This window comes from Podarcis vaucheri (assembly GCF_965113315.1).
Source record: "Podarcis vaucheri genome assembly, chromosome: 13".
NCBI classification, from domain to species: Eukaryota; Metazoa; Chordata; class Lepidosauria; order Squamata; family Lacertidae; genus Podarcis; species Podarcis vaucheri.
The window spans coordinates 37182338-37201389 of NC_138751.1; the positions used below are offsets into that span (position 1 = coordinate 37182338).

General features: G+C 47.1%; 1 protein-coding gene across 1 annotated transcript; it reads right to left on the reverse strand.

The window, feature by feature from the left end:
• Positions 1 to 502: 502 nt before the first annotated feature.
• On the reverse strand, positions 503 to 14753 carry MEOX1 (mesenchyme homeobox 1). The gene is made up of 3 exons (XM_082194538.1): positions 14011 to 14753; positions 5688 to 5887; positions 503 to 3466 (listed from the first exon to the last, which is right to left on the reverse strand). The coding sequence occupies exons 1-3, from the start codon at positions 14462 to 14464 to the stop codon at positions 3344 to 3346; spliced, it is 777 nt and encodes a 258-aa protein (XP_082050664.1). The 5' UTR covers positions 14465 to 14753; the 3' UTR covers positions 503 to 3343.
• Between the last annotated feature and the right edge of the window lie 4299 nt (positions 14754 to 19052).

Below are 19052 nucleotides of genomic sequence, written 5' to 3' on the forward strand. Positions count from 1 at the left end.
CTCATCGTTCTGCCCGGACACTGAGGTGCAGCTCTGAGGGCCTTCTGGCGGTTCCGTCACTGCAAGAAGCCAAGTTACAGGGAACCAGGCAGAGAGCCTTCTCGGTAGTGGCACCTGTCCTGTGGAACGCCCTCCCACTAGATGTCAAGGAGAAAAACAACTACCAGACTTTTAGAAGACATCTGAAGGCAGCCCTGTTTAGGGAAGCTTTTAATGTTTAATAGATTATTGTATTTTAACATTCTGTTGGAAGCCACCCAGAGTGGCTGGGGAAACCCACCCAGATGGGCGGAGTATAAATAACAAATTATTATTATTATTATTATTATTATTATTATTATTATTATTATTATTATTATATATGGAGGGCACCACCTTGACTACCCCCGGAGCATCCTGTGGCTGCTACAACAAGAGACAGGTTTTGGTAGTACGCAGAGCACTCACCCCATTACATTTCCCCCCCCCCAATTTGCTTTGCTCATGCTCCAGGGCTGACATGCTTCTGTGGTCAGGAAGTAATTTCCTCCTGGGTCAAGCTAGCAGTGACCCTTGGGGCTTATTGGCTTCCCAATCCCATCTCTGCTTGCATGAGTCATCCCACGCTATTTGCCGACTAAGCATTTTCCTGCTGTTCCTTCTGTGCGCAACACGTAACTACCCCTGGCTGACGTTGACCAGGGACGGTTCTGGTTTTCCGATGCCATGCAAGCAACAGAGCGAGCTGCAGATGGTCAGGTTTGTTCTCTCCGGTGGTCCCCTGTGGCCAGCAAGCTAGGTTTTATTTTATTTTATTTTTAAGCCTTCCGACAAGCAGACTGGTGGAGGTGCGACAAAGCGATCTGTTATGTGGCAAGACTAAAGCAGCATCCGAATCAGCAAATGGCACGACAAATTCAAAGATGTGACAAGTTCTCTGCACTAAAACAGAAATAGCCAGGGCCCCTCCAGACATCCTTTTTACGGTGCACTCATGATCTGCGTGCACGGTGCTATTATTACACACAATCCTGCTTTCAATACTGTTTGGGCACAAGTTTTGGGGCAGTCACAGGGCCAGATTTAGGTTTGATAAGTCCCTAAGCTACTGAAGGTAATGGGGCCCTTTATATGTCCAGCTGTCCTTTGTCAACAACAAATTGTCGCTGTTAGAAATGAGCAAACCAGTGGTATTTTAGGGAGCAGGCTAACAGGCGGGGTCCATTACTTACATCACAGGAGCCTACACAACACAAAACACTGCTGCTGTATGTCGGTTTTATTTGATTTGTTTTTTATCTTATATTTTGGAAATGTACATCCAGTTGTTTTTTCTTTAATTTTTTTTGGGGGGCCCAAGAGAGTGGGGCCCTAAGCTATAGCTTGCTTAGCTTATACGTAAATGCAGCACTGGGCAGTCACACTGTGGAAATCCCACAACTTTTAACACTGCAAACTTTCTAGTTTACTTTTTCTTCCGCTTTTGTTGCCCTATAGCCCCTTCCAGAAAGGGATAGCGTCATAGCATTGGGGAAGCATCACCAGAACAAACTAGAGCAGAATAAACCCACCGCTCATTAGCTGCAATTTCCTGCAGTGCAGGGGGTTGGCCTAGATGACCTTTGGGACCCTTCCAGCTTGGCAATTCTGTGATTGTGCAGCACACTATCCTTGTGTCAGAAATGTATTGCAGAATACAACCGCGGTAAAACACCAGCCTAGAGGGACCCCTGCACTGGCCAGCTCATGTCACAAACAGAAGCAGGCTACAGACACCTATGGACAAACCCAATCCTCCTTTTTATAATTTATCAGTACAGTGTCATCTCAGTTCCTGTATATAGACGTCAGTTTTATGTTAGAAGCAGGGAAAGGACAGGACCACCAAGAGAAGGAATCAAAATGCAAAGTCCCCCAAATCTGCAGAACTGTTGCACAATCAAGTACAGTGGTACCTTGGTTCTCAAACGCCTTGGTTCCCAAACACCGAAAACCCGGAAGTAAGTGTTCCGGTATAACGAATTTTTTTCAGAAGCCGAATGTCCGATGCGGCTGTTGGCTGTTGTTTCCGGGGCGCCTGCACCAATCAGAAGCTTCGCCTTGGTTTTCAAACATTTTGGAAATCAAACAGACTTCCGGGACGGATTAAGTTTGGCGTGTTTGTTTTTGCTATTTATTTTGTGTTTCTTGTTTTTGAGGCTTTTTCGGTTAATTTGTTTTTGTGACTGTGTGGCACCCAGTTCAGCTACTGATTGATTGATTGATTGATTGATTGAATGAATGGCTGCGGAAATGGATAAAAGCCCCCCCCCCATCCAAACAATGACTATCATCAGTGCAGGTAAGAAAAAATAATAATTTTATTTTTTATCATCTACAATGCCATCTTATTTTATAGTACAGCACATTGATTATTGCTTTCATTTTATGGATCAATGGTCTCGTTAGATAGTAAAATTCATGTTAAATTGCTATTTTAGGGGTTGTTTTTAAAAGTCTGGAACGGATTAAACCGTTTGCATTACTTTCTATGGGGAAGCGTGCCTTGGTTTTGGAACGCTTTGGTTTTGGAACGGACTTCCGGAACAGATTAAGTTTGAGAACCAAGGTACCACTGAAGCTGCCCCGTAATTACTGAGAGAGATCTGAGCTCTTCAACTGGTTTTTGCAGGGAGGTGCGGTGAACAGCAGGGATCAAAATTCACAGCACACACTTCCAAGCAACAAAGCAGCCTATTAATCATAGGCAAGAAAGTGGCAATTCTTGACACATTCTGGGAGTGCAGATTCTTGTCCAGCCCTTGGCAAGGACTGATCATTTTATTTCTTTTAATGGCGGAAGATAATATAGTACTGGGGCGATCTATAACACTTCGCAGTGGGATTTGAAACTGCCTAAGGCAATTCTATATGCACACTTTTTCTTCTGGGGAGCTTGAGAGACCGGCTGTAAGATTTTTTCGGTGACCTCCTGGGTGGTCTAGCCTGCTTCTGCTGCAAACTCGAAACCTCGGCTTGTTGCTGTTTTCCAGAATGTGATCCTGGAGAGGGATGCTAAGTTGGGAGCAAACACAACGTACATGTTCGCTTCATGGTTCTAACAGTGTCATGTCTGCAGTATTAGAATGATTGGGATGCCATCCGTGCCTTGATTTCCCTTGTTGGTGGCTTGTGAAAAGCAATTCCGTCAGAGATAAGAGGGAAGGAGAGAGCCCAGATCTACCTGGGAAAGCAAGGCCAAGTCTCTTCTGAAACTGCTCCTTCTTCAGCCAACTCTTGCAAAGTCTTAGGGAGAGAGCCAACGATCTGGGCTGTGATGATGCCAAGAGATTGGTCCAGGCCTTCTGAGACACTGTGTACAGGGCTACTCTGAGCTTGGAGAAGCAGCTGAGTCCATGTCTTCCAGGCTGTGGTCCTGGGGTGACACCGGCTGCCCACCTTTCACACGTTTCCATTTCATCCTGCGGTTCTGAAACCACACTTTGACCTGTGCGAGAAGAGGGAGAGGCTTAAGGTGAGCTTGCACGCATGCAAAACACAGCCCTTGCAAATTCACACTTTTCCGAATTTTGCAATGCGGTTCTCTAGCCCACATGTGCAAAAAAAATTGCACCTGCTAGGGTCGAGTGTGCATAAGAATGCATGTACAGTGGTACCTTGCTTCTTGAATTTAATCCGTTCTGGGAGTCCATTCGACTCCCGAAAAGGTTCAAAAACCAAGACACGGCTTCCGATTGGCTGCAGGAGCCATGTTGGACATCCGGCTTCCAGAAAACGTTCGCAATTCTGGGTCTGCGGCATTTGTCAGCCGATTTGTTCGGGAGCCAAACCGTTCACCTACCAAGTTACCACTGTATTAGTGAATATAAATCATGCATCACATTAAGGGAAATTGCTTGCAAGAATGTTCGTATTGAGAGAAATCTGCACTGAAACGCTGTTGAATTTACAGTGGTACCTCAGGTTACATACACTTCAGGTTACATACACTTCAGGTTACAGACTCCGCTAACCCAGAAATATTACCTCGGGTTAAGAACTTTGCTTCAGGATGAGAACAGAAATTGTGCAGCGGCAGTGGGAGGCCCCATTAGCTAAAGTGGTGCATCAGGTTAAGAACGGACCTCCAGAACGAATTAAGTACATAACCTGAGGTACCACTGTACACTTGTTTAATTTGCGCCATTTCAACCATACACGGTTGAAGACAGACTGGTTGTAATTGTGCCAATTACAGTCGTACCTCTGTTTACGTAACCCTCTGGTTCCATAAACTTTGGGGTGCATGCACCGCAACCCCGGAAGTATTTTACTGGGTTTCGCCATGCATGCATGTGCAGAAGCAGTCTGCGCATGCGCAGAAGTGGTCCTCAAGTTGCAGAAACCTCAGGATCCGACCGGACCTCCGGAACAGATCCCATCTGCAACTGGAGGTACCACTGTAAATGCAAACAAGGCAGAGAGCTTGGAAACACTGAGGATTCCCTCTCTTCCCCTCAGCCACTAGCCTTGGGGGCAGCTCAAAGGCTTTGGGTACATGCCGTTTTTGTGAATATGTGGAACACTGGGAACTGAACCCCCGAGTAAGATGCAAATGTGGAGAACTGAGTTTAAGGCTGGTGAAATAAGAAAAAGAGCAGACCTGAAATTCACAGATCCGCCTACTCCCATTTTCAGCTCTGTGATTCTATATAGGAGTGGCCGTCAAGACCATATAACACAGGCCCTGAAAGACCTACATTAGCTCCCAGTACGTTTCCAAGCACAATTCAAAGTGTTGGTGCTGACCTTTAAAGCCCTAAACAGCCTCGGCCCAGTATACCTGAAGGAGCATCTCCACCCCCATCGTTCAGCCCAGACACTGAGGTCTACCTCTGAGGGCGCTTACCACCTGGCCTGGGGCGGGGCCTGAAGCTTCACAGGGACTGCTGCGTTCTGCTGCCCAGGAGGACTGGGCCAGGTGGTAAGTGGCAGGAAGGAGCAGGGTCCCCAGACACTCACACAGGAGTGTGAACCAGGTAGAGGGCCTTCTCAGCAGTGGCGCCCACCCTGTGGAACACCCTCCCATCAGATGTCAAGGACATAAACAACTATCTGACTTTTAGAAGACATCTGAAGGAAGCCCTGTTTAGGGAAGTTTTTAATGTTTGATGTTTTGTCGCTTTTTTATATATTCTGTTTGGAACCACCCAGGGTGGATGGGGAAACCCTGCCAGATGAGTGGGGTATTAATAATAATAATAATAATAATAATAATAATAATAATAATAATAATAATGTGTTGTGTTGGGTGAATTGGCCTTGTGATTGTGGGGTTTGTTTTTTGTAAATGAATCAGTGTACAGTGGTACCTCAGGTTACAGATGCTTCAGGTTACAGACGCTTCAGGTTACAGACTCCGCTAACCCAGAAATAGTACCTAGGGTTAAGAACTTTACCTCAGGATTAGAACAGAAATCGTGCGGCGGCAGCAGGAGGTCCCATTAGCTAAAGTGGTGCTTCAGGTTAAGAACAGTTTCAGGTTGAGAACAGACCTCCAGAACGAATTAAGTTCTTAACCTGAGGTACCACTGTACTTGAGCAGGTAGAAAATGAACATTCACCCAATATTTTCCCTCTTCTCTCCACCATTGTCTCCAGGCATTGTTGCCCAAGCTGGAGACGAGGCTGCCCAGCCTCAAAGGGCTGCTGGAGCAGAGGAGCTTCACCTGTCTTTCCGTCAAGTCGAGGTTCACTGCAATCTCGTATCTCCGGAGTCTCGTCAGGTAGTTGTGATGTGCAAATTCCGCCTCCAGCTCCCGCAACTGGTCCTTGGTGAAGGCGGTGCGTTCCTTCCTTGCTTTGGAGCTGCTGACTTCTGCTTTTGTGCTGCTGCTGCTGCTGCCCCCGCCACCTGTGTCCTGGCTTTCTGGAAGAGAGAAAGGACAGAAACATTCCTTGTGGAAGCAAAGTGAGCCCACTAGGGGAATGAGAGGGACGCGGGTGGCGCTGTGGTCTAAATCACTGAGCCTAGAGCTTGCCGATCAGAAGGTTGGCAGTTTGAATCCCCGTAACGGACTTAGCATCCGTTGTTTGGCCCCAGCTCCTGCCCACCTAGCAGTTTGAAAAAGTGCAAGTAGATAAATATGTACTGCTCCAGCGGGAAGGTAAACGGCATTTCCGTGCGCTGCTCTGGTTCACCAGAAGCAGCTTAGTCATGCTGGCCACAAGACCCGGAAGCTGTCTGCGGACAAACACTGGCTCCCTTGGCCTATAGAGCGAGAGGAGCGCACAACCCCGGAGTCATCCGCAACTGGACCTAACCTTTACCTTTTAGGGGAAAGAGAGTTGGCATGGTTCAAGGACCGCATTACCTGAAGGACCGCCTCTCTCCATATGAACCGACCCAAACCCTGTGACCATCACCTGAGGCCCTCCTTCGCATGCCTCCTCCACGAGAGATCTGAAGGGTGGCAACACAAGAATGGACCTTTTCTGCAGTGTCTCCCCATTTGTGGGATGCTCTCCCCAGAGAGGCCCGCCTCACGCCTTCATTACATATCTTTAGGCACCAGGTGAAAGCGTTTCCCTATAAACAGGCCTTTGGCGAATTAACCTTCTATGTCATTTTACATGTATTTGTGTGGGGGATATTTGTTGGTTTCTGTTCTTGTTTTTATTATGTATTTTGTGTTCTCGTTTTGTATTTTTATGCTGTGAACTACCCTGTGATCTCCGGATGAAGGGCAGGATAATGAAAGAAATGCAAAGATCAAGCATTCCCAGTTCATTGGTAGGGTCTCTAGGTGGAAAACAGGGAGTAGCATGCAGCTAAATTTTACCCAGAGTAGTCCTATTGAATTTAACAGGCTTAACATGCCATCAGCTCCAGCCAGCATGGCCAGTGGCCAGGGATGATGGCATTTATAGTCCAGACACAGGTTCCTCATTCCTGTCTTAGCCAGCATTCACAAATCAAGATGGTTAAAGAACGGGATGAAGGTGGGTTTAGTAGTCCACCTTCTCAGTCCCCCAGTATGCGGCTCTTGTATGGGGAATTCACTCTGGTATGTTTGGTGATGAGGGAAAGGCCCTCTTCTATGGCTCAATACATTTTCTTCATCATCAGGATTGCACATATTCCAGAACCTGAGGGAGATTAGCAGCCAAACCTTACGCTAACGAGCAAGAATGCGTATTCTTGCTAGTTAGCATGAGAAGGGGTTAAATCCACAGAGCTGTATTGCTGATAGGCAAATACTTCACTGGTTATGCTGCAAATGTAAGTATTTTGCCTGCATAGTTTTTACTGCTGCCTTTGCTGTGGACCAATGCATCATTATAGAGCAAGAAAATCTTATTTTTAAACTTGCTCCCCAGATTGTTGCCTTATTCATTCTCAAGCTTTGTGAGGAGGGGGGAGCCAGCTTGCTTTGTAGCTAGATTTGCTCAAAGGAGGCTTTGCAGCCTAATTCCTAGGCTTCTGGTTTTGCTGCCAAGGACAGGATTTTGAAAGTCTGTTCAACCCAACACACGTGGGTGCTTGGAGGGATAAACTGCAATTCATATATCCTCTCCTACCTATTCAACCCATCCCACAGAACCAAACCTCAGTGTCCAGAACAGGATCAGTCTCAAACTCAACCACGAGAAAAGCCTGCTAGAGCAAGCCAGTGGTCCATCTAGAACAGCCTTTCTCAACCTGTGGGTCCCCAGATGTTGTTGGACTGCAACTCCCATCACCCCTAGCTAGCAAGGCCAGAGCTCAGGGATGATGGGAGTTGTAGTCCAACAACATCTGGGGACCCACAGGTTGAGAACCGCTGATCTAGAGCCAAGCAGATGCCATGGGGAGACCCAAAAGCAAGTTCAGTGTCAAGCAACGCTCTTGTCTGCAGAACACTCCTCTAACATAATGCAGGTCCTGGGCTGGGATTTCTGCCTAAACCATCCTCTCAGCCGCAACATTTCTGGGCCTCACAGGGAGCTGCTGGCTGTATTTTCCTGGCCTGCAGTACAGGTCTGGATTAAACGATAGGACCGCTCATGCTATCTAGCCTCCAAATCCCCTGAAAATGACTGCATGTGTTTTCCGTCCAGGAGGAAGGATCGAATTTAGGAAGGAACAAAGAACGCTGCCTTATACCAGACCTAATTCACGGACAGTGTCGGGTGTGAGGGAGGCCCCAGCCTTTCCACAGTGACCACCCCACCCCACTGAAGGAAACAGGCTTCCCAACAGTGATGGTGGCCGTGAGCAGCAGTAGCATCAACGAACGTGTCAGATAATCTACCCCCACCCATTCCATTCATTGGAACAGCCCCGCAATGCCCAAATCCTGCACTGGCCCAGGGCACTGTGGGGACATCAGTCACCTGCCACTGCAAGATTCCTGAGCCACTTCTCATTTGTGAGGGCATATTGGGTTCTGACTACATTTGGTGTGGGAAACCCATGATTGGATCAAGGATTAATGTTTGGGTCTCCTGATAAAGGTAAAGGTAAAGGTACCCCTGCCCGAACGGGCCAGTCTTGTCAGACTCTGGGGTTTGTGCGCCCATCTCACATCTATTGGCCGGGGGCCAGCGCTGTCCGGGGACACTTCCGGGTCACGTGGCCAGCGTGACAACGCTGCTCTGGCGAGCCAGAGCCGCACACGGAACGCCGTTTACCTTCCCGCTGGTAAGCGGTACCTATTTATCTACTTGCCCCCGGGGGTGCTTTCGAACTGCTAGGTGGGCAGGCGCTGGGACCGAGCAGCGGGAGCGCACCCCGCCGCGGGGATTCGAACCGCCGACCTTTCGATCGGCAAGCCCTAGGCGTTGAGGCTTTAGCCCACAGCGCCACCCGCGTCCCCTTGGGTCTCCTGATACTCTGTTTTAAATCAGGTGTCTGTGCATTGCCAGGAGGCCAGGGTCTGAATTGAACTGGGGCAACAGAACCTGGGAAAATAGGTTCCCCTTCCTTCCTGTAGCATTTCTTTGACTTCTTTCCTGCACACACACACACACAAAAACCAGCTGCTATTTTTACTGCTAGAGAAAAATAAATTTACCTGCTCATAGGACTTCTCTAAGCCTACTCAGATTTGTTGTCTTAAACCAGTGGTTCTCAAACTTTTTTTTCTCTGGCCCACATTTTCAGAATAAACATTTGCTCACAGCACGCCAGTTTGCTTTTTGGGAAACAGAAAGAAGCAACTCTTAGCATGTTCTGGAACACAACAACTTTATAATATGATCGTGGGACACCCAGAAACTACAGTGGTACCTCGGCTTAAGAACTTAAATTGTTCTTAACCTGAAACTGTTCTTAACCTGAGGTACCACTTTAGCTAATGGGGCCTCCCACTGCCGCCGCACGATTTCTAATATTGATGGATTTTCCTGCCACACTTGCCATCCTCTCTGGCCATTGGTGTGGTATGCCACACCCTTTGAGAACCACTGTCTTAAGCTGTTATTTTATTACCACTATGATGTGGTGATTGTTATTATTTTTAGTTACCTGGTGTTATTCTCCCAGAGTAATGAAAATTCACCTCAAAGAGCTTTTGCTTATTAGGGGAGAGAAGAGTTTGTCCTGTGTTTTTATGATGCCGTGAGAGGGTGGTAATGCCATGGAGGCAGCAATGCCAACGGGTCGTGCCAGGGCTCCCCAAGGCGCTCGTGCCAGCCCTTCCCTATAGCACCTATTCTGACTGGCAGCAGCTCTGCAGGGCCTTCACTGGATGCCAGCAGAAGAGATAATGTCTTGTCTGCCCTGAAAGAACCAGGTTCCTTGCTTCCTTGTGCATTGTTTCAAAGGCTATGGGGCAAGGTGTGGTTGTCCATGTAGCTAAGACAGATGCCGTCATTCAACAGACCTACGCAATTCTGATAGGGCATCTAATGCATTGCTTGAGCATTTGGCCTGTCCTGCCAGGCAGAACTTCCAGGCCAGAGGGCATGTTTTCAAGGCATGCTCCAACCTCAGCATCTATCTGTGTGCATTGAGTACTGTAACTAGAGTTGCCAAGTTGTGGTCTAAGGATGTCTCATATTCTGGTGGGGATGATTCATGAGGCTTTGTAGGATGGTGCAGCTGTTGGTCCTGCTGATGCATTATCCCAGGGATGGGGAAGCTTTGCAGCCCTCCAGATGTTGATGGACTCCAATTCCCATCAGCCCCAGCTAGCATGGCCAATAGTCAGTGAAGTCGGGACCTTGTAGTCCAGCAGCACCTGGTTCCTCAGCCATTAGTCCCCTTGCCCACACTCTTCCTGGGCCTGCTATAGCAAGCGGGAATCTGATTCCATCCCAAAGGAGGCACAGGGAGTAGGCAAGGAAGGGAACCAATGGGAAAAGAGGGGAGGGCCAGCCAAGGTTGCATGGTCTCTTGAAAACATGTGACATTTAAAGGACGTTACACACCATCTTTGAGTTGCAACCTGGGAAGCTTATTTGTAATGACTGCAGGCTGGAGATGGTCACACTCTCATCTCCAGAAGGAATCAGGGATGTTTTTATTTTAGATAAAATAAAATTCCTTCCTTTCTTGCTCCTTTGGCTCATAAGCCGAACTCTGTGCTTTATTATTGTTGTCTTTTAACTAGACTTTGTATGCAAAATCTGGAGTTGCGATCATCTCCACGATGTGAAACAACATCTGCAATGGCAGCTATTTCACAGAGGAAGATTCGCCTTTCTAGAACCTTCTAGAAAGGACACCTGAGCATAATCTCAGAGTTACACTTTCCAAGACTCTTGGTGGGAGAGAAGCCATCACATTTGAAATCCATTTCACAATTGTTTCAGTTTGTCGCGAAGAGGTGCCCGGTCGCTTTGACTCAATATCAACACCAGTCCAAAGCCGGGCAGGGCTACCTTCTCTCACAGGAACTGGCCCACCCCTTGTGGTCCATTGGACACTGCAGGCCTTGCTCTGCTTCCCATTGCCATCCAATTGGCTGGCTGGGCTGCCAGAAAGAGCCCTTTTCTGTAGGGGACCATAGCTGTCAACGTTTCCCTTTTCTTGCGAGGAATCCTATTCGGAATAAGGGAATTTCCCTTTAAAAAAGGGAAACATTGACAGCTATGTAGGGGACCCACATTGTGGAATTCCCTTTCCCCCAAGAAGCTCGTTAGTCCACCTCCTCTTATGACTGGCGTTTAGATGGGCCTGTTGAAATAAATCTTGTTGTTCCATCATGAGCCAGGGCTGAGGGAACCTGGAGCCCTCAAGACATTCTTGGACTCCAGGTCCCATCAGCTGCAGTCAGGAATGATGGGAGATGGAGTCCAGCAAAATCTGAAGGACTGCAGGATTCCCCACCTTGGAATTCATTTCAGTGCATTTCCCACCACTTGTTTTGCTTAATCTCTGTTCTATGATGTCTTGTTTCCTTTCATCATCACCATGATTAATATGCCAGAGAGTTTTTTGTCTACATTCCAAACTGTTTGGAAGGTTTCTGCCCAAAGATGGAAGGAAGATAAAGTATCTACAAGAGAAGAATGACAAAGATAATGGACTATGCTGAAGTGGCGAAAATGACCGGGAAGATCAAAAATCAAGAAGATAACAAGTTTAATAAAGAATGGGGGAAAATTTATAAGTTACCATATTTTTGCTCTATAAGACTCACTTTTTCCCTCCTAAAAAGTAAGGGGAAATGTGTGTGCGTCTTATGGAGCGAATGGAGGCTGCACAGCTATCCTAGAAGCCAGAACAGCAAGAGGGATCGCTGCGCAGCGATCCCTCTTGCTGTTCTGGCTTCTGAGATTCAGATTTTTTCTTCTTCTTGTTTTCCTCCTCCAAAAACTAGGTGCGTCTTGTGGTCTGGTGCGTCTTATAGAGCGAAAAATACGGTGCTTAAAAGAACACTGTGTAAACAATTAAATACACTGGCAGGATTTTAGAAAACACTTGCAATGTAGCGAGAACTATGGTGAGAACAGAGTACTAAGAAAATATAGAGAACATTATAAGATGCAGTTGGAAAAGAGTAACAAGGGGTGGAAGGGAGTCAGGGGATTCAGAGAAGCCTATGTGTTTATGATTATGATTCATTTGCGATGGTAATCGTTAAAGGCAAAAATGAATTTAAAAAAATATTTTATTTTTGAAAGGAAGGTTCCTGGACCAGATGAAAACAAATCAATAATAGATACTAGAGTGGCCATGTGACCTACTTCACAGAGAACAGCCCTCTCTTTGAAGGACCGTCCAGTCCAAGGGCACCTTAAAGATAAAGAACAACAGGAAGGGAAATCAGAGGAAAGGACATAGCTCAGTGGCAGATCACACACCTTTGCAAGCAGAAGGCCACAGGTTCGATCCCTGGTCTCTTCAGGAAAGGCTGGGAGAGAACCTAAGTCTGAAACACTGTATACACTACTGAGCTAGATGGACCATAGCTGTCAACCTTCCCTTTTTTTGCAGGAAATTCCCTTATTCCAGTGCCGTTTCCCGCTGCTTCCCACTGCTATCCCGGATTGTTAGATCCCCAGGACAGGTGAGGCTGCTGATCCCTTATTTTCAAATCTGAAAGTTGACAGCTATGAGTTGGACCAGTGGTCTGACAGTATGCAGCAAATTCCTCTGTTTGTGGGCTGAGGTGGACAGCAGACAGAGCAGGCAGATGGGGTCCCTGTCTTCTCTGCCAGGGTGAGATGTATTTCCACTCAAAGCACAGTAATCATTTCTGAACTCGCATCTCTACATATAAATTAGCAAATGCATGTAAATTATGCAAATCTGTCCTTTTGTGGTCCACATTTTTCTGTGATGCATAACTGGAATCACACATAGATATTTATATACTTGGGGGCTGCTTCCTTGGAAATTTTTAAGCAGAGGTCAGGTGGCCATCTGTCATGGACCTGAGTTTCCTGCAATGCAGGGGGTTGGACTAGAAGACCCTTGGGGTACCTTCCAACTATTGTTGTTGTTGTTGTTGACCCTTGGGGTACCTTCCAACTATTGTTGTTGTTGTTGTTGTTGTTTATATACTGCCCTATACCCGGAGGTCTCAGAGCAGTTCACAAAACAGATCACAATATATAAACTCAAAATAAAAACAATAACCCAATAATACCCCCCCCAAGAGCCACATTTTAAAAGGGCATAGGATGTAAATTGGATCAACCAAAGGCCTGGTTAAAAAGGAACGTTTTTGCCTGGTGCATAAAGGTGTATAATGAAGGCGCCAGGTGAACTTCCCTGGGGAGAGCATTCCACAGAGGGGGAGCCACTGCAGAGAAGGCCCCGTTCTTGTGTTGCCACCCTCCGGACCTCTCAGGGAGGAGGCACACAAAGGAGGGCCGCAGAAGATGACCTCAGGGTCCAGGTAGGTTTATATGGAAAGAGGCGGTCCTTGAGGCATTGCAGTCCTGAGCCATTTAAGGCTTTATAGGTCAAAACCAGCACTTTGAATTTGGCCCGGAAACTAATTGGTAGCCAGGGCAGTCAGACCAGGATCGGTGTAATATCTTCAAACCATCTTGCTCCGGTGAGCAACCTGGCCGCTGAATTCTGCACCAGCTGAAGTTTCCAAACCGTCTTCAGATGCAGCCCTACGTATAACGCATTGCAGTAATCTAACCTTGAGGTTACCAGAGCACAGACAACAGTAGTTAGGCTATCCCTGTCCAGATAGGCAGATCCTGAAGCTGAGGCTCCAATACTTTGGCCACCTCATGAGAAGAGCAGACTCCCTGGAAAAGATGTTGGGAAAGATGGAGGGCACAAGGAGAAGGGGACGACAGAGGACAAGATGGTTGGACAGTGTTCTCGAAGCTACCAGCATGAGTTTGACCAAACTGCGGGAGGCAGTGGAAGACAGGAGTTCCTGGTGTGCTCGGGTCCATGGGGTCACGAAGAGTCAGATGCGACTAAGCAAACAAACAAAGTCCAGATAGGGGCATAACTGGGCCACCAGCCGAAGGCACTCCAGGCCCCCTGAGCCTCGAGCAACAGCAAAGGACCCAGGAGTACCCCTCAAGCTATGAACCTGCCCCTTCAGAGGAAACGTAACTCTACCAGCCTAGGATTCTTAAACGCCACCTTACCTGCGCTCCCTTTTTTCCTTCTGGATGTCTTCTTTTCCGTTTCGCTCACCACGTTCCCTGCCAGGACGTAGTCTTCGCTCGTGCCAATGGCGCCATCCACCACATTTGGGCCGCTGCCCTCTGGCTCTCCAGAGACCAAAGCCAGTTCAGCCGCCAAACGTCGCCTGCCTTCGGCGGCTGCAAAATGCCACGCGGGGTGCTGGAAGGAAGAGTGGTGCTCGTCGAAAGCTCGCTCGTCACGGGGAAGGCTCTGGGGGGCTGCAGCCAGGCAGGAGTTGGAGAAGTCCGAGTAGATGCCAAAGTCCGGCTTGTGGTGGAACGAAAAGGGGGCTTGTGGGTAATGGTGTGGCCCAGTGGTCCCTCCACCTTCGGCATGCTGGTTTCGCAGGCAACCCCAGAGCGCATTGGTCGGGTGAGAGCTTCTCATGCAACTACTGGCAGCAGGTGGATCCATCTAGGAGTGCCTTGTTTCTTGAGATGCTCTTCAAACGCAGTTGCAAAGGGAGCCCGGTGGTCTAACTTTCTGCCCAGGAAAAGAAACCGGTCCTCTGCAGTTAGACAGCTCTCCAGCTCGCCGCCATGGCTTTGCCGGTGAGGGGGAACCCTGCAGAATTCTCCATAGCTTTCACAGGAGAAACTTCACATCTGTTGCGTTTGAAGCCCGAAGCTTCCTTGCTGTGAAGTGCTGAAGCCCAGAAAACACTTTTTAAATACTTTGCTGGGGTGTGAGTGACAAGCTTAGGAAGGGAAATGTGAGAGAGGAGCGAGGGGGAGGGCTTAACCTGCCTGCACAACCCCTCCAACCCAAGCCAAGCATGCAAGCTATTAATCACCCGAAACCTTAGAGGCGCATCTAATGGGAACTGCAGATGGAGACTTTTAAAGAAACATTGTCTGCACTTTTTGTGTGTGTGGAGGGGGCGGGAGAGAAATGTACACACGCACACAAAAGGAGGGTTTAATGTTTCCTTCTCACACACTGGAGTTATTTTTATTGCCCTGGTAAAGAAAACCATCTTCCATTTTCAGAAAAGGATCCACGAGCCAGTCCAAAGGGGGACAAGATAAGAAGAAGTCAGGTAAAGAGGGGAGATATTTAAAAATTCGAGCCGTGACCTAAAAGTTTGAAAGCTTATGCGGAGAGTGAAGCGCAAAGACTGCAGGAGTGGTCTAAGCAAAGCTGCAGAGCGGAAATCCTGAGTTGCTTTGTAAATTTAATTGCTACACGGAGGGTTTGGGCTAACAAGGACTGCTAGCCGTGATGGCTCCAGCTGAGTATGAAGCACTTGCTTTCCTTCAAAGAATTCTGGGCACCGTAGTTTACCTCCCATAGAGTCACAATGCCCAGCAACCCTTAAGAAACTACAGTACCCAGAATTCTTTGAGGGCGGAAATGTGTTTCAAATTCCCTTTAAAAGTATTGTGTGTGTGCAGCCTATATACTTGCCAAAAGGGACGCGGGTGGCGCTGTGGTCTAAACCACTGAGCCTCTTGGGCTTGCTGATCAGAAGGTTGGTGGTTCGAATCCCTGCAATGGAGTGAGCTCCCGTTGCTCTGTCCCAGCTCCTGCCAACCTAGCAGTTCAAAAGCATGCCAGTACAAGTAGATAAATAGGTACCACTGTGGCGGAAAGGTAAATGGCGTTTCCGTGAGCTCTGGCTTCCGTCATGGTGTTCTGTTGCACCGGAAGTGGTTTAGTCCTGCTGGCCACATGACCTGGAAAGCTGTCTGTGGACAAACGCCGGCTCTCTCAGCCTGAAAGCGAGATGAGAGCCACAACCCCATAGTCGCCTTTGACTAGACTTAACCGTCCAGACATCCTTTACCTTTACCTGTTATGTACTTGCCTCTTCTGTGAAAGGCTGTTTGCCTCTCAATACCTACAGGTGTGTGGGTGTCCCCCATACCCTCCAATATTCCTCCGATGAAAATAGTCCTATTCAATAATAATAATGATAATATCATTTATAGCACGCCTATCTGAAAGGGTTGCCGTAGCCACTCTGGGCGGCTTCCAACATACATATAAAAACATAATAACACATTAAACATTAAAAAGCTTCCCTATACAGGACTGCCTCCAGATGTCTTCTATAGGTTGTCTAGTTACTTATCTCCTTGGCTCAAGGGGCTGTATGACTCCATAACCTCCAAAACTTCTCCGATGAAAAGAGGGACGTCCTAAGGGAAAGCAGGTCATTCTGGGATCAAATCAGAAACCGGGACAGCTTTTGTAAATCCCTGGAAAATAGGGCAACTTGGAGGGTCTGTGACAGTCACAGGCCTATATACACACACACACACACACACACACATATATATATATGCTTAACTTTCTTTTCTGGTTATCTTACAAAGGCATTTTAAATTCAGTGGATGTTTCTGTACTGGATAACTGTTTTATTGAATCCTTTGTCATAACATTACCCAAACCAGAAGCATTCATTAAAGCATCCATAAACCCTTGAACTCATATTCTTTTGCTAAGAGCCCTGAGCTGAATTCATAAGCCTGGAAGTATTGCGGCTTTGTTCAAATGAATGCGGGATATACTTGGATTGAGGGCTCAGTCCCCCAGCATTTGCCGGCAGTGCTACAGTTTGGCCTTACAAAATCTAATGTAATCACACAAAGAAAAGAGCTTCTGTTAGGGTAGTCACTTATGCATCTCCAAACAAGAAGATGAAATGGGACTGAGATTTGCATGTAATTTTCATATGCTACCTTAAATAGGTGCAAATTTAGATATACCATATTTTTCTGTATATAAGATGCCCCCTTGTATAAGACGGCCCCTATTTTTTTTGAACCCAAATTTAAGAAATCAATATTTTAAACATCAAACGGAACAACGTCGAGCTTTTTGTAGGGAGGTCGCCCAGAGCTGTTGAGCTTTTTTGAGGGAAGTTGGCCAAAGTTCAAAGTTGTTGAGTTTGTGGAGGTCGCCATATTTCAAGAGCCCGAGACCCGAAACTGAACCCCTATGGATTCACCATCCATATGTAAGACAACCCCCAATTTTTGAATGAAGAGATTTATGAAAAAACATCACCTTATACACCAACCCCATGCAATGCAGTATTCCTGCCCACAGCTGTTCCTGGGTGGACTCAAACCACCAACCTTCTGTTTACGCACTGAGCCATTGTGCCACCCTAGCTCCTGAGCATGCGCAGAGTACAATATTTCATATGATCTTCTAGGTACATTTGAGACGCAACATCTCGCTTTCTGGAAACTGAATATTGTGCAAATCACTTGCGGATTAAGGTTGACCGCTAGCCAATATTTCATGAGCCTGAGCTATAAAACCATGTCCCGTCAGATGCTAACTGTACTGGGGAAATGTTGTTTCCATCTAGGGACTGGGGAGAAATTTGATTTATTTCACATTTCAAGGCAAACCTACATAATTCACACTTCCTAAAACCAGTATGCAAACACTGAAACACAGCCATCCATTGAAATTCACTTCTCCAAATTTTGCAGTCCGATTCCCCACCCAAGCAATTCAGTGGTACCTCGGGTAAAGAACTTAATTCGTTCTGGAGGTCCGTTCTTAACCTGAAACTGTTCTTAACCTGAAGTACCACATTAGCTAATGGGGCCTCCTGCTGCCGCCGCACCGCCACAGCACGATTTCTGTTCTCATCCTGAAGCAAAGTTCTTAACCTGAGGTAATATTTCTGGGTTAGCGGAGTCTGTAACCTGAAGCGTCTGTAACCCGAGGTACCACTGTATGTATAAAAATGTACCTGCGGGGGTAAAGCTTGCATAATGATGTGTGTTATTGCTGAAAATTATATAGAGAAGTATTTTTTAAACTGCTTGTCCTCATCCTACAATTTAAATGTAGCTTTAGCTCCTGTCCCTGCTTGGAGAGCCTGTTTTGGGGGGTTTTAAAATCAGAATTCAGCAACCCTCCCTACAAGTGTTATTTGAATGAACTCTTTTCATATCCCTTTGGAGAGAACATTCTCAAAACTGGGAGGGCAGGGGAAGGATTGATCCTGCAAGAGAAATCAAACAGCAGCGCCCCTATTCCCACCCAAGTAAAATCACAGAGGCAGCAAGCAGGGGACCACAACTCTTCCCTGATTCTTCTAGTGACCGCTGACCTCTCTGCCTTCCGCAATATTCAATCTGCAGCGTAAAAGTTGTACAATGGTACCTCGGGTTAAGTACTTTTTATTTGGAGGTCTGGAGGTCCGTTCTTAACCTGAAACTGTTCTTAACCTGAAGCACCACTTCAGCCACACCGCCGGAGCACGATTTCTGTTCTCATCCTGAAGCAAAGTTCTTGACCTGAGGTATTATTTCCGGGTTAGCGGAGTCTGTAACCTGAAGCATCTATAACCTGAAGCGTATGTAACCCAAGGTGCCACTGTAGTCCCAAGCTGAGCCCTCTGTGGCTGAACCTGAAAATAAAAAAAATAAAAAATAAATAAACCTCACACAACCTGTTTTCCTTCTCTGTTGGGATTCTCACGCCAAATGGTTCCCACTGGCAAGACATCGATAGTTGATTTATGAAGTCGTGTCTGTTTTTGTAAACACGGGCTTAGAAGAGGAGGCTGGGGCAAGGAGAGCCCCGGGGCAATCCAAGAAGTGGAGTCAAGAACAAGGGAAGAATGATAGAATCTCATAGAATTGCAGAGTTGGAAGGGACCACGATGGGCATCTAGGACAAATGCAAGAATCTTTCACCCAAAATGGGGCTCAAACCCACGACCCTGAGATCAAGAGTCTCATGCTCTGCTGACTGAGGTGCCCTGAATTATCCGCTCTTGCTAGCCATCCAAACGAGATTAAAGGATCTGAAAGGAACCAGGAGCTCATCGTCTGACCTCTGCCCCTGGGAAGGATCTTTGACGTGAGTCACCTCTTCACTGAGCAGCAAAATCCAATCCTTAATAGGCTTGCCCACTGACCAGCAAAACACACCTCCCAAGACTTTGTCAATATCCTTGCATCGGGCAGGGATCTAGACAAGACGATCCCCAAGGCCTTGGTGTGCAGAAATTAGGAGTATAAGCTTCTCC

Bases quoted from the DNA above. Each gene is read 5' to 3' on its own strand.
- MEOX1 (XM_082194538.1), bottom strand. From the start codon at position 14,464: ATGGATCCACCTGCTGCCAGTAGTTGCATGAGAAGCTCTCACCCGACC. The intron at 5,888-14,010 runs GTAAGGTGGCGT...TCTCTCTTCCAG, and splicing joins AAGGAAAAAAGGGAGCGCAG to AAAGCCAGGACACAGGTGGC. The intron at 3,467-5,687 runs GTGAAGCTCCTC...CTTCTCGCACAG, and splicing joins TCGACTTGACGGAAAGACAG to GTCAAAGTGTGGTTTCAGAA.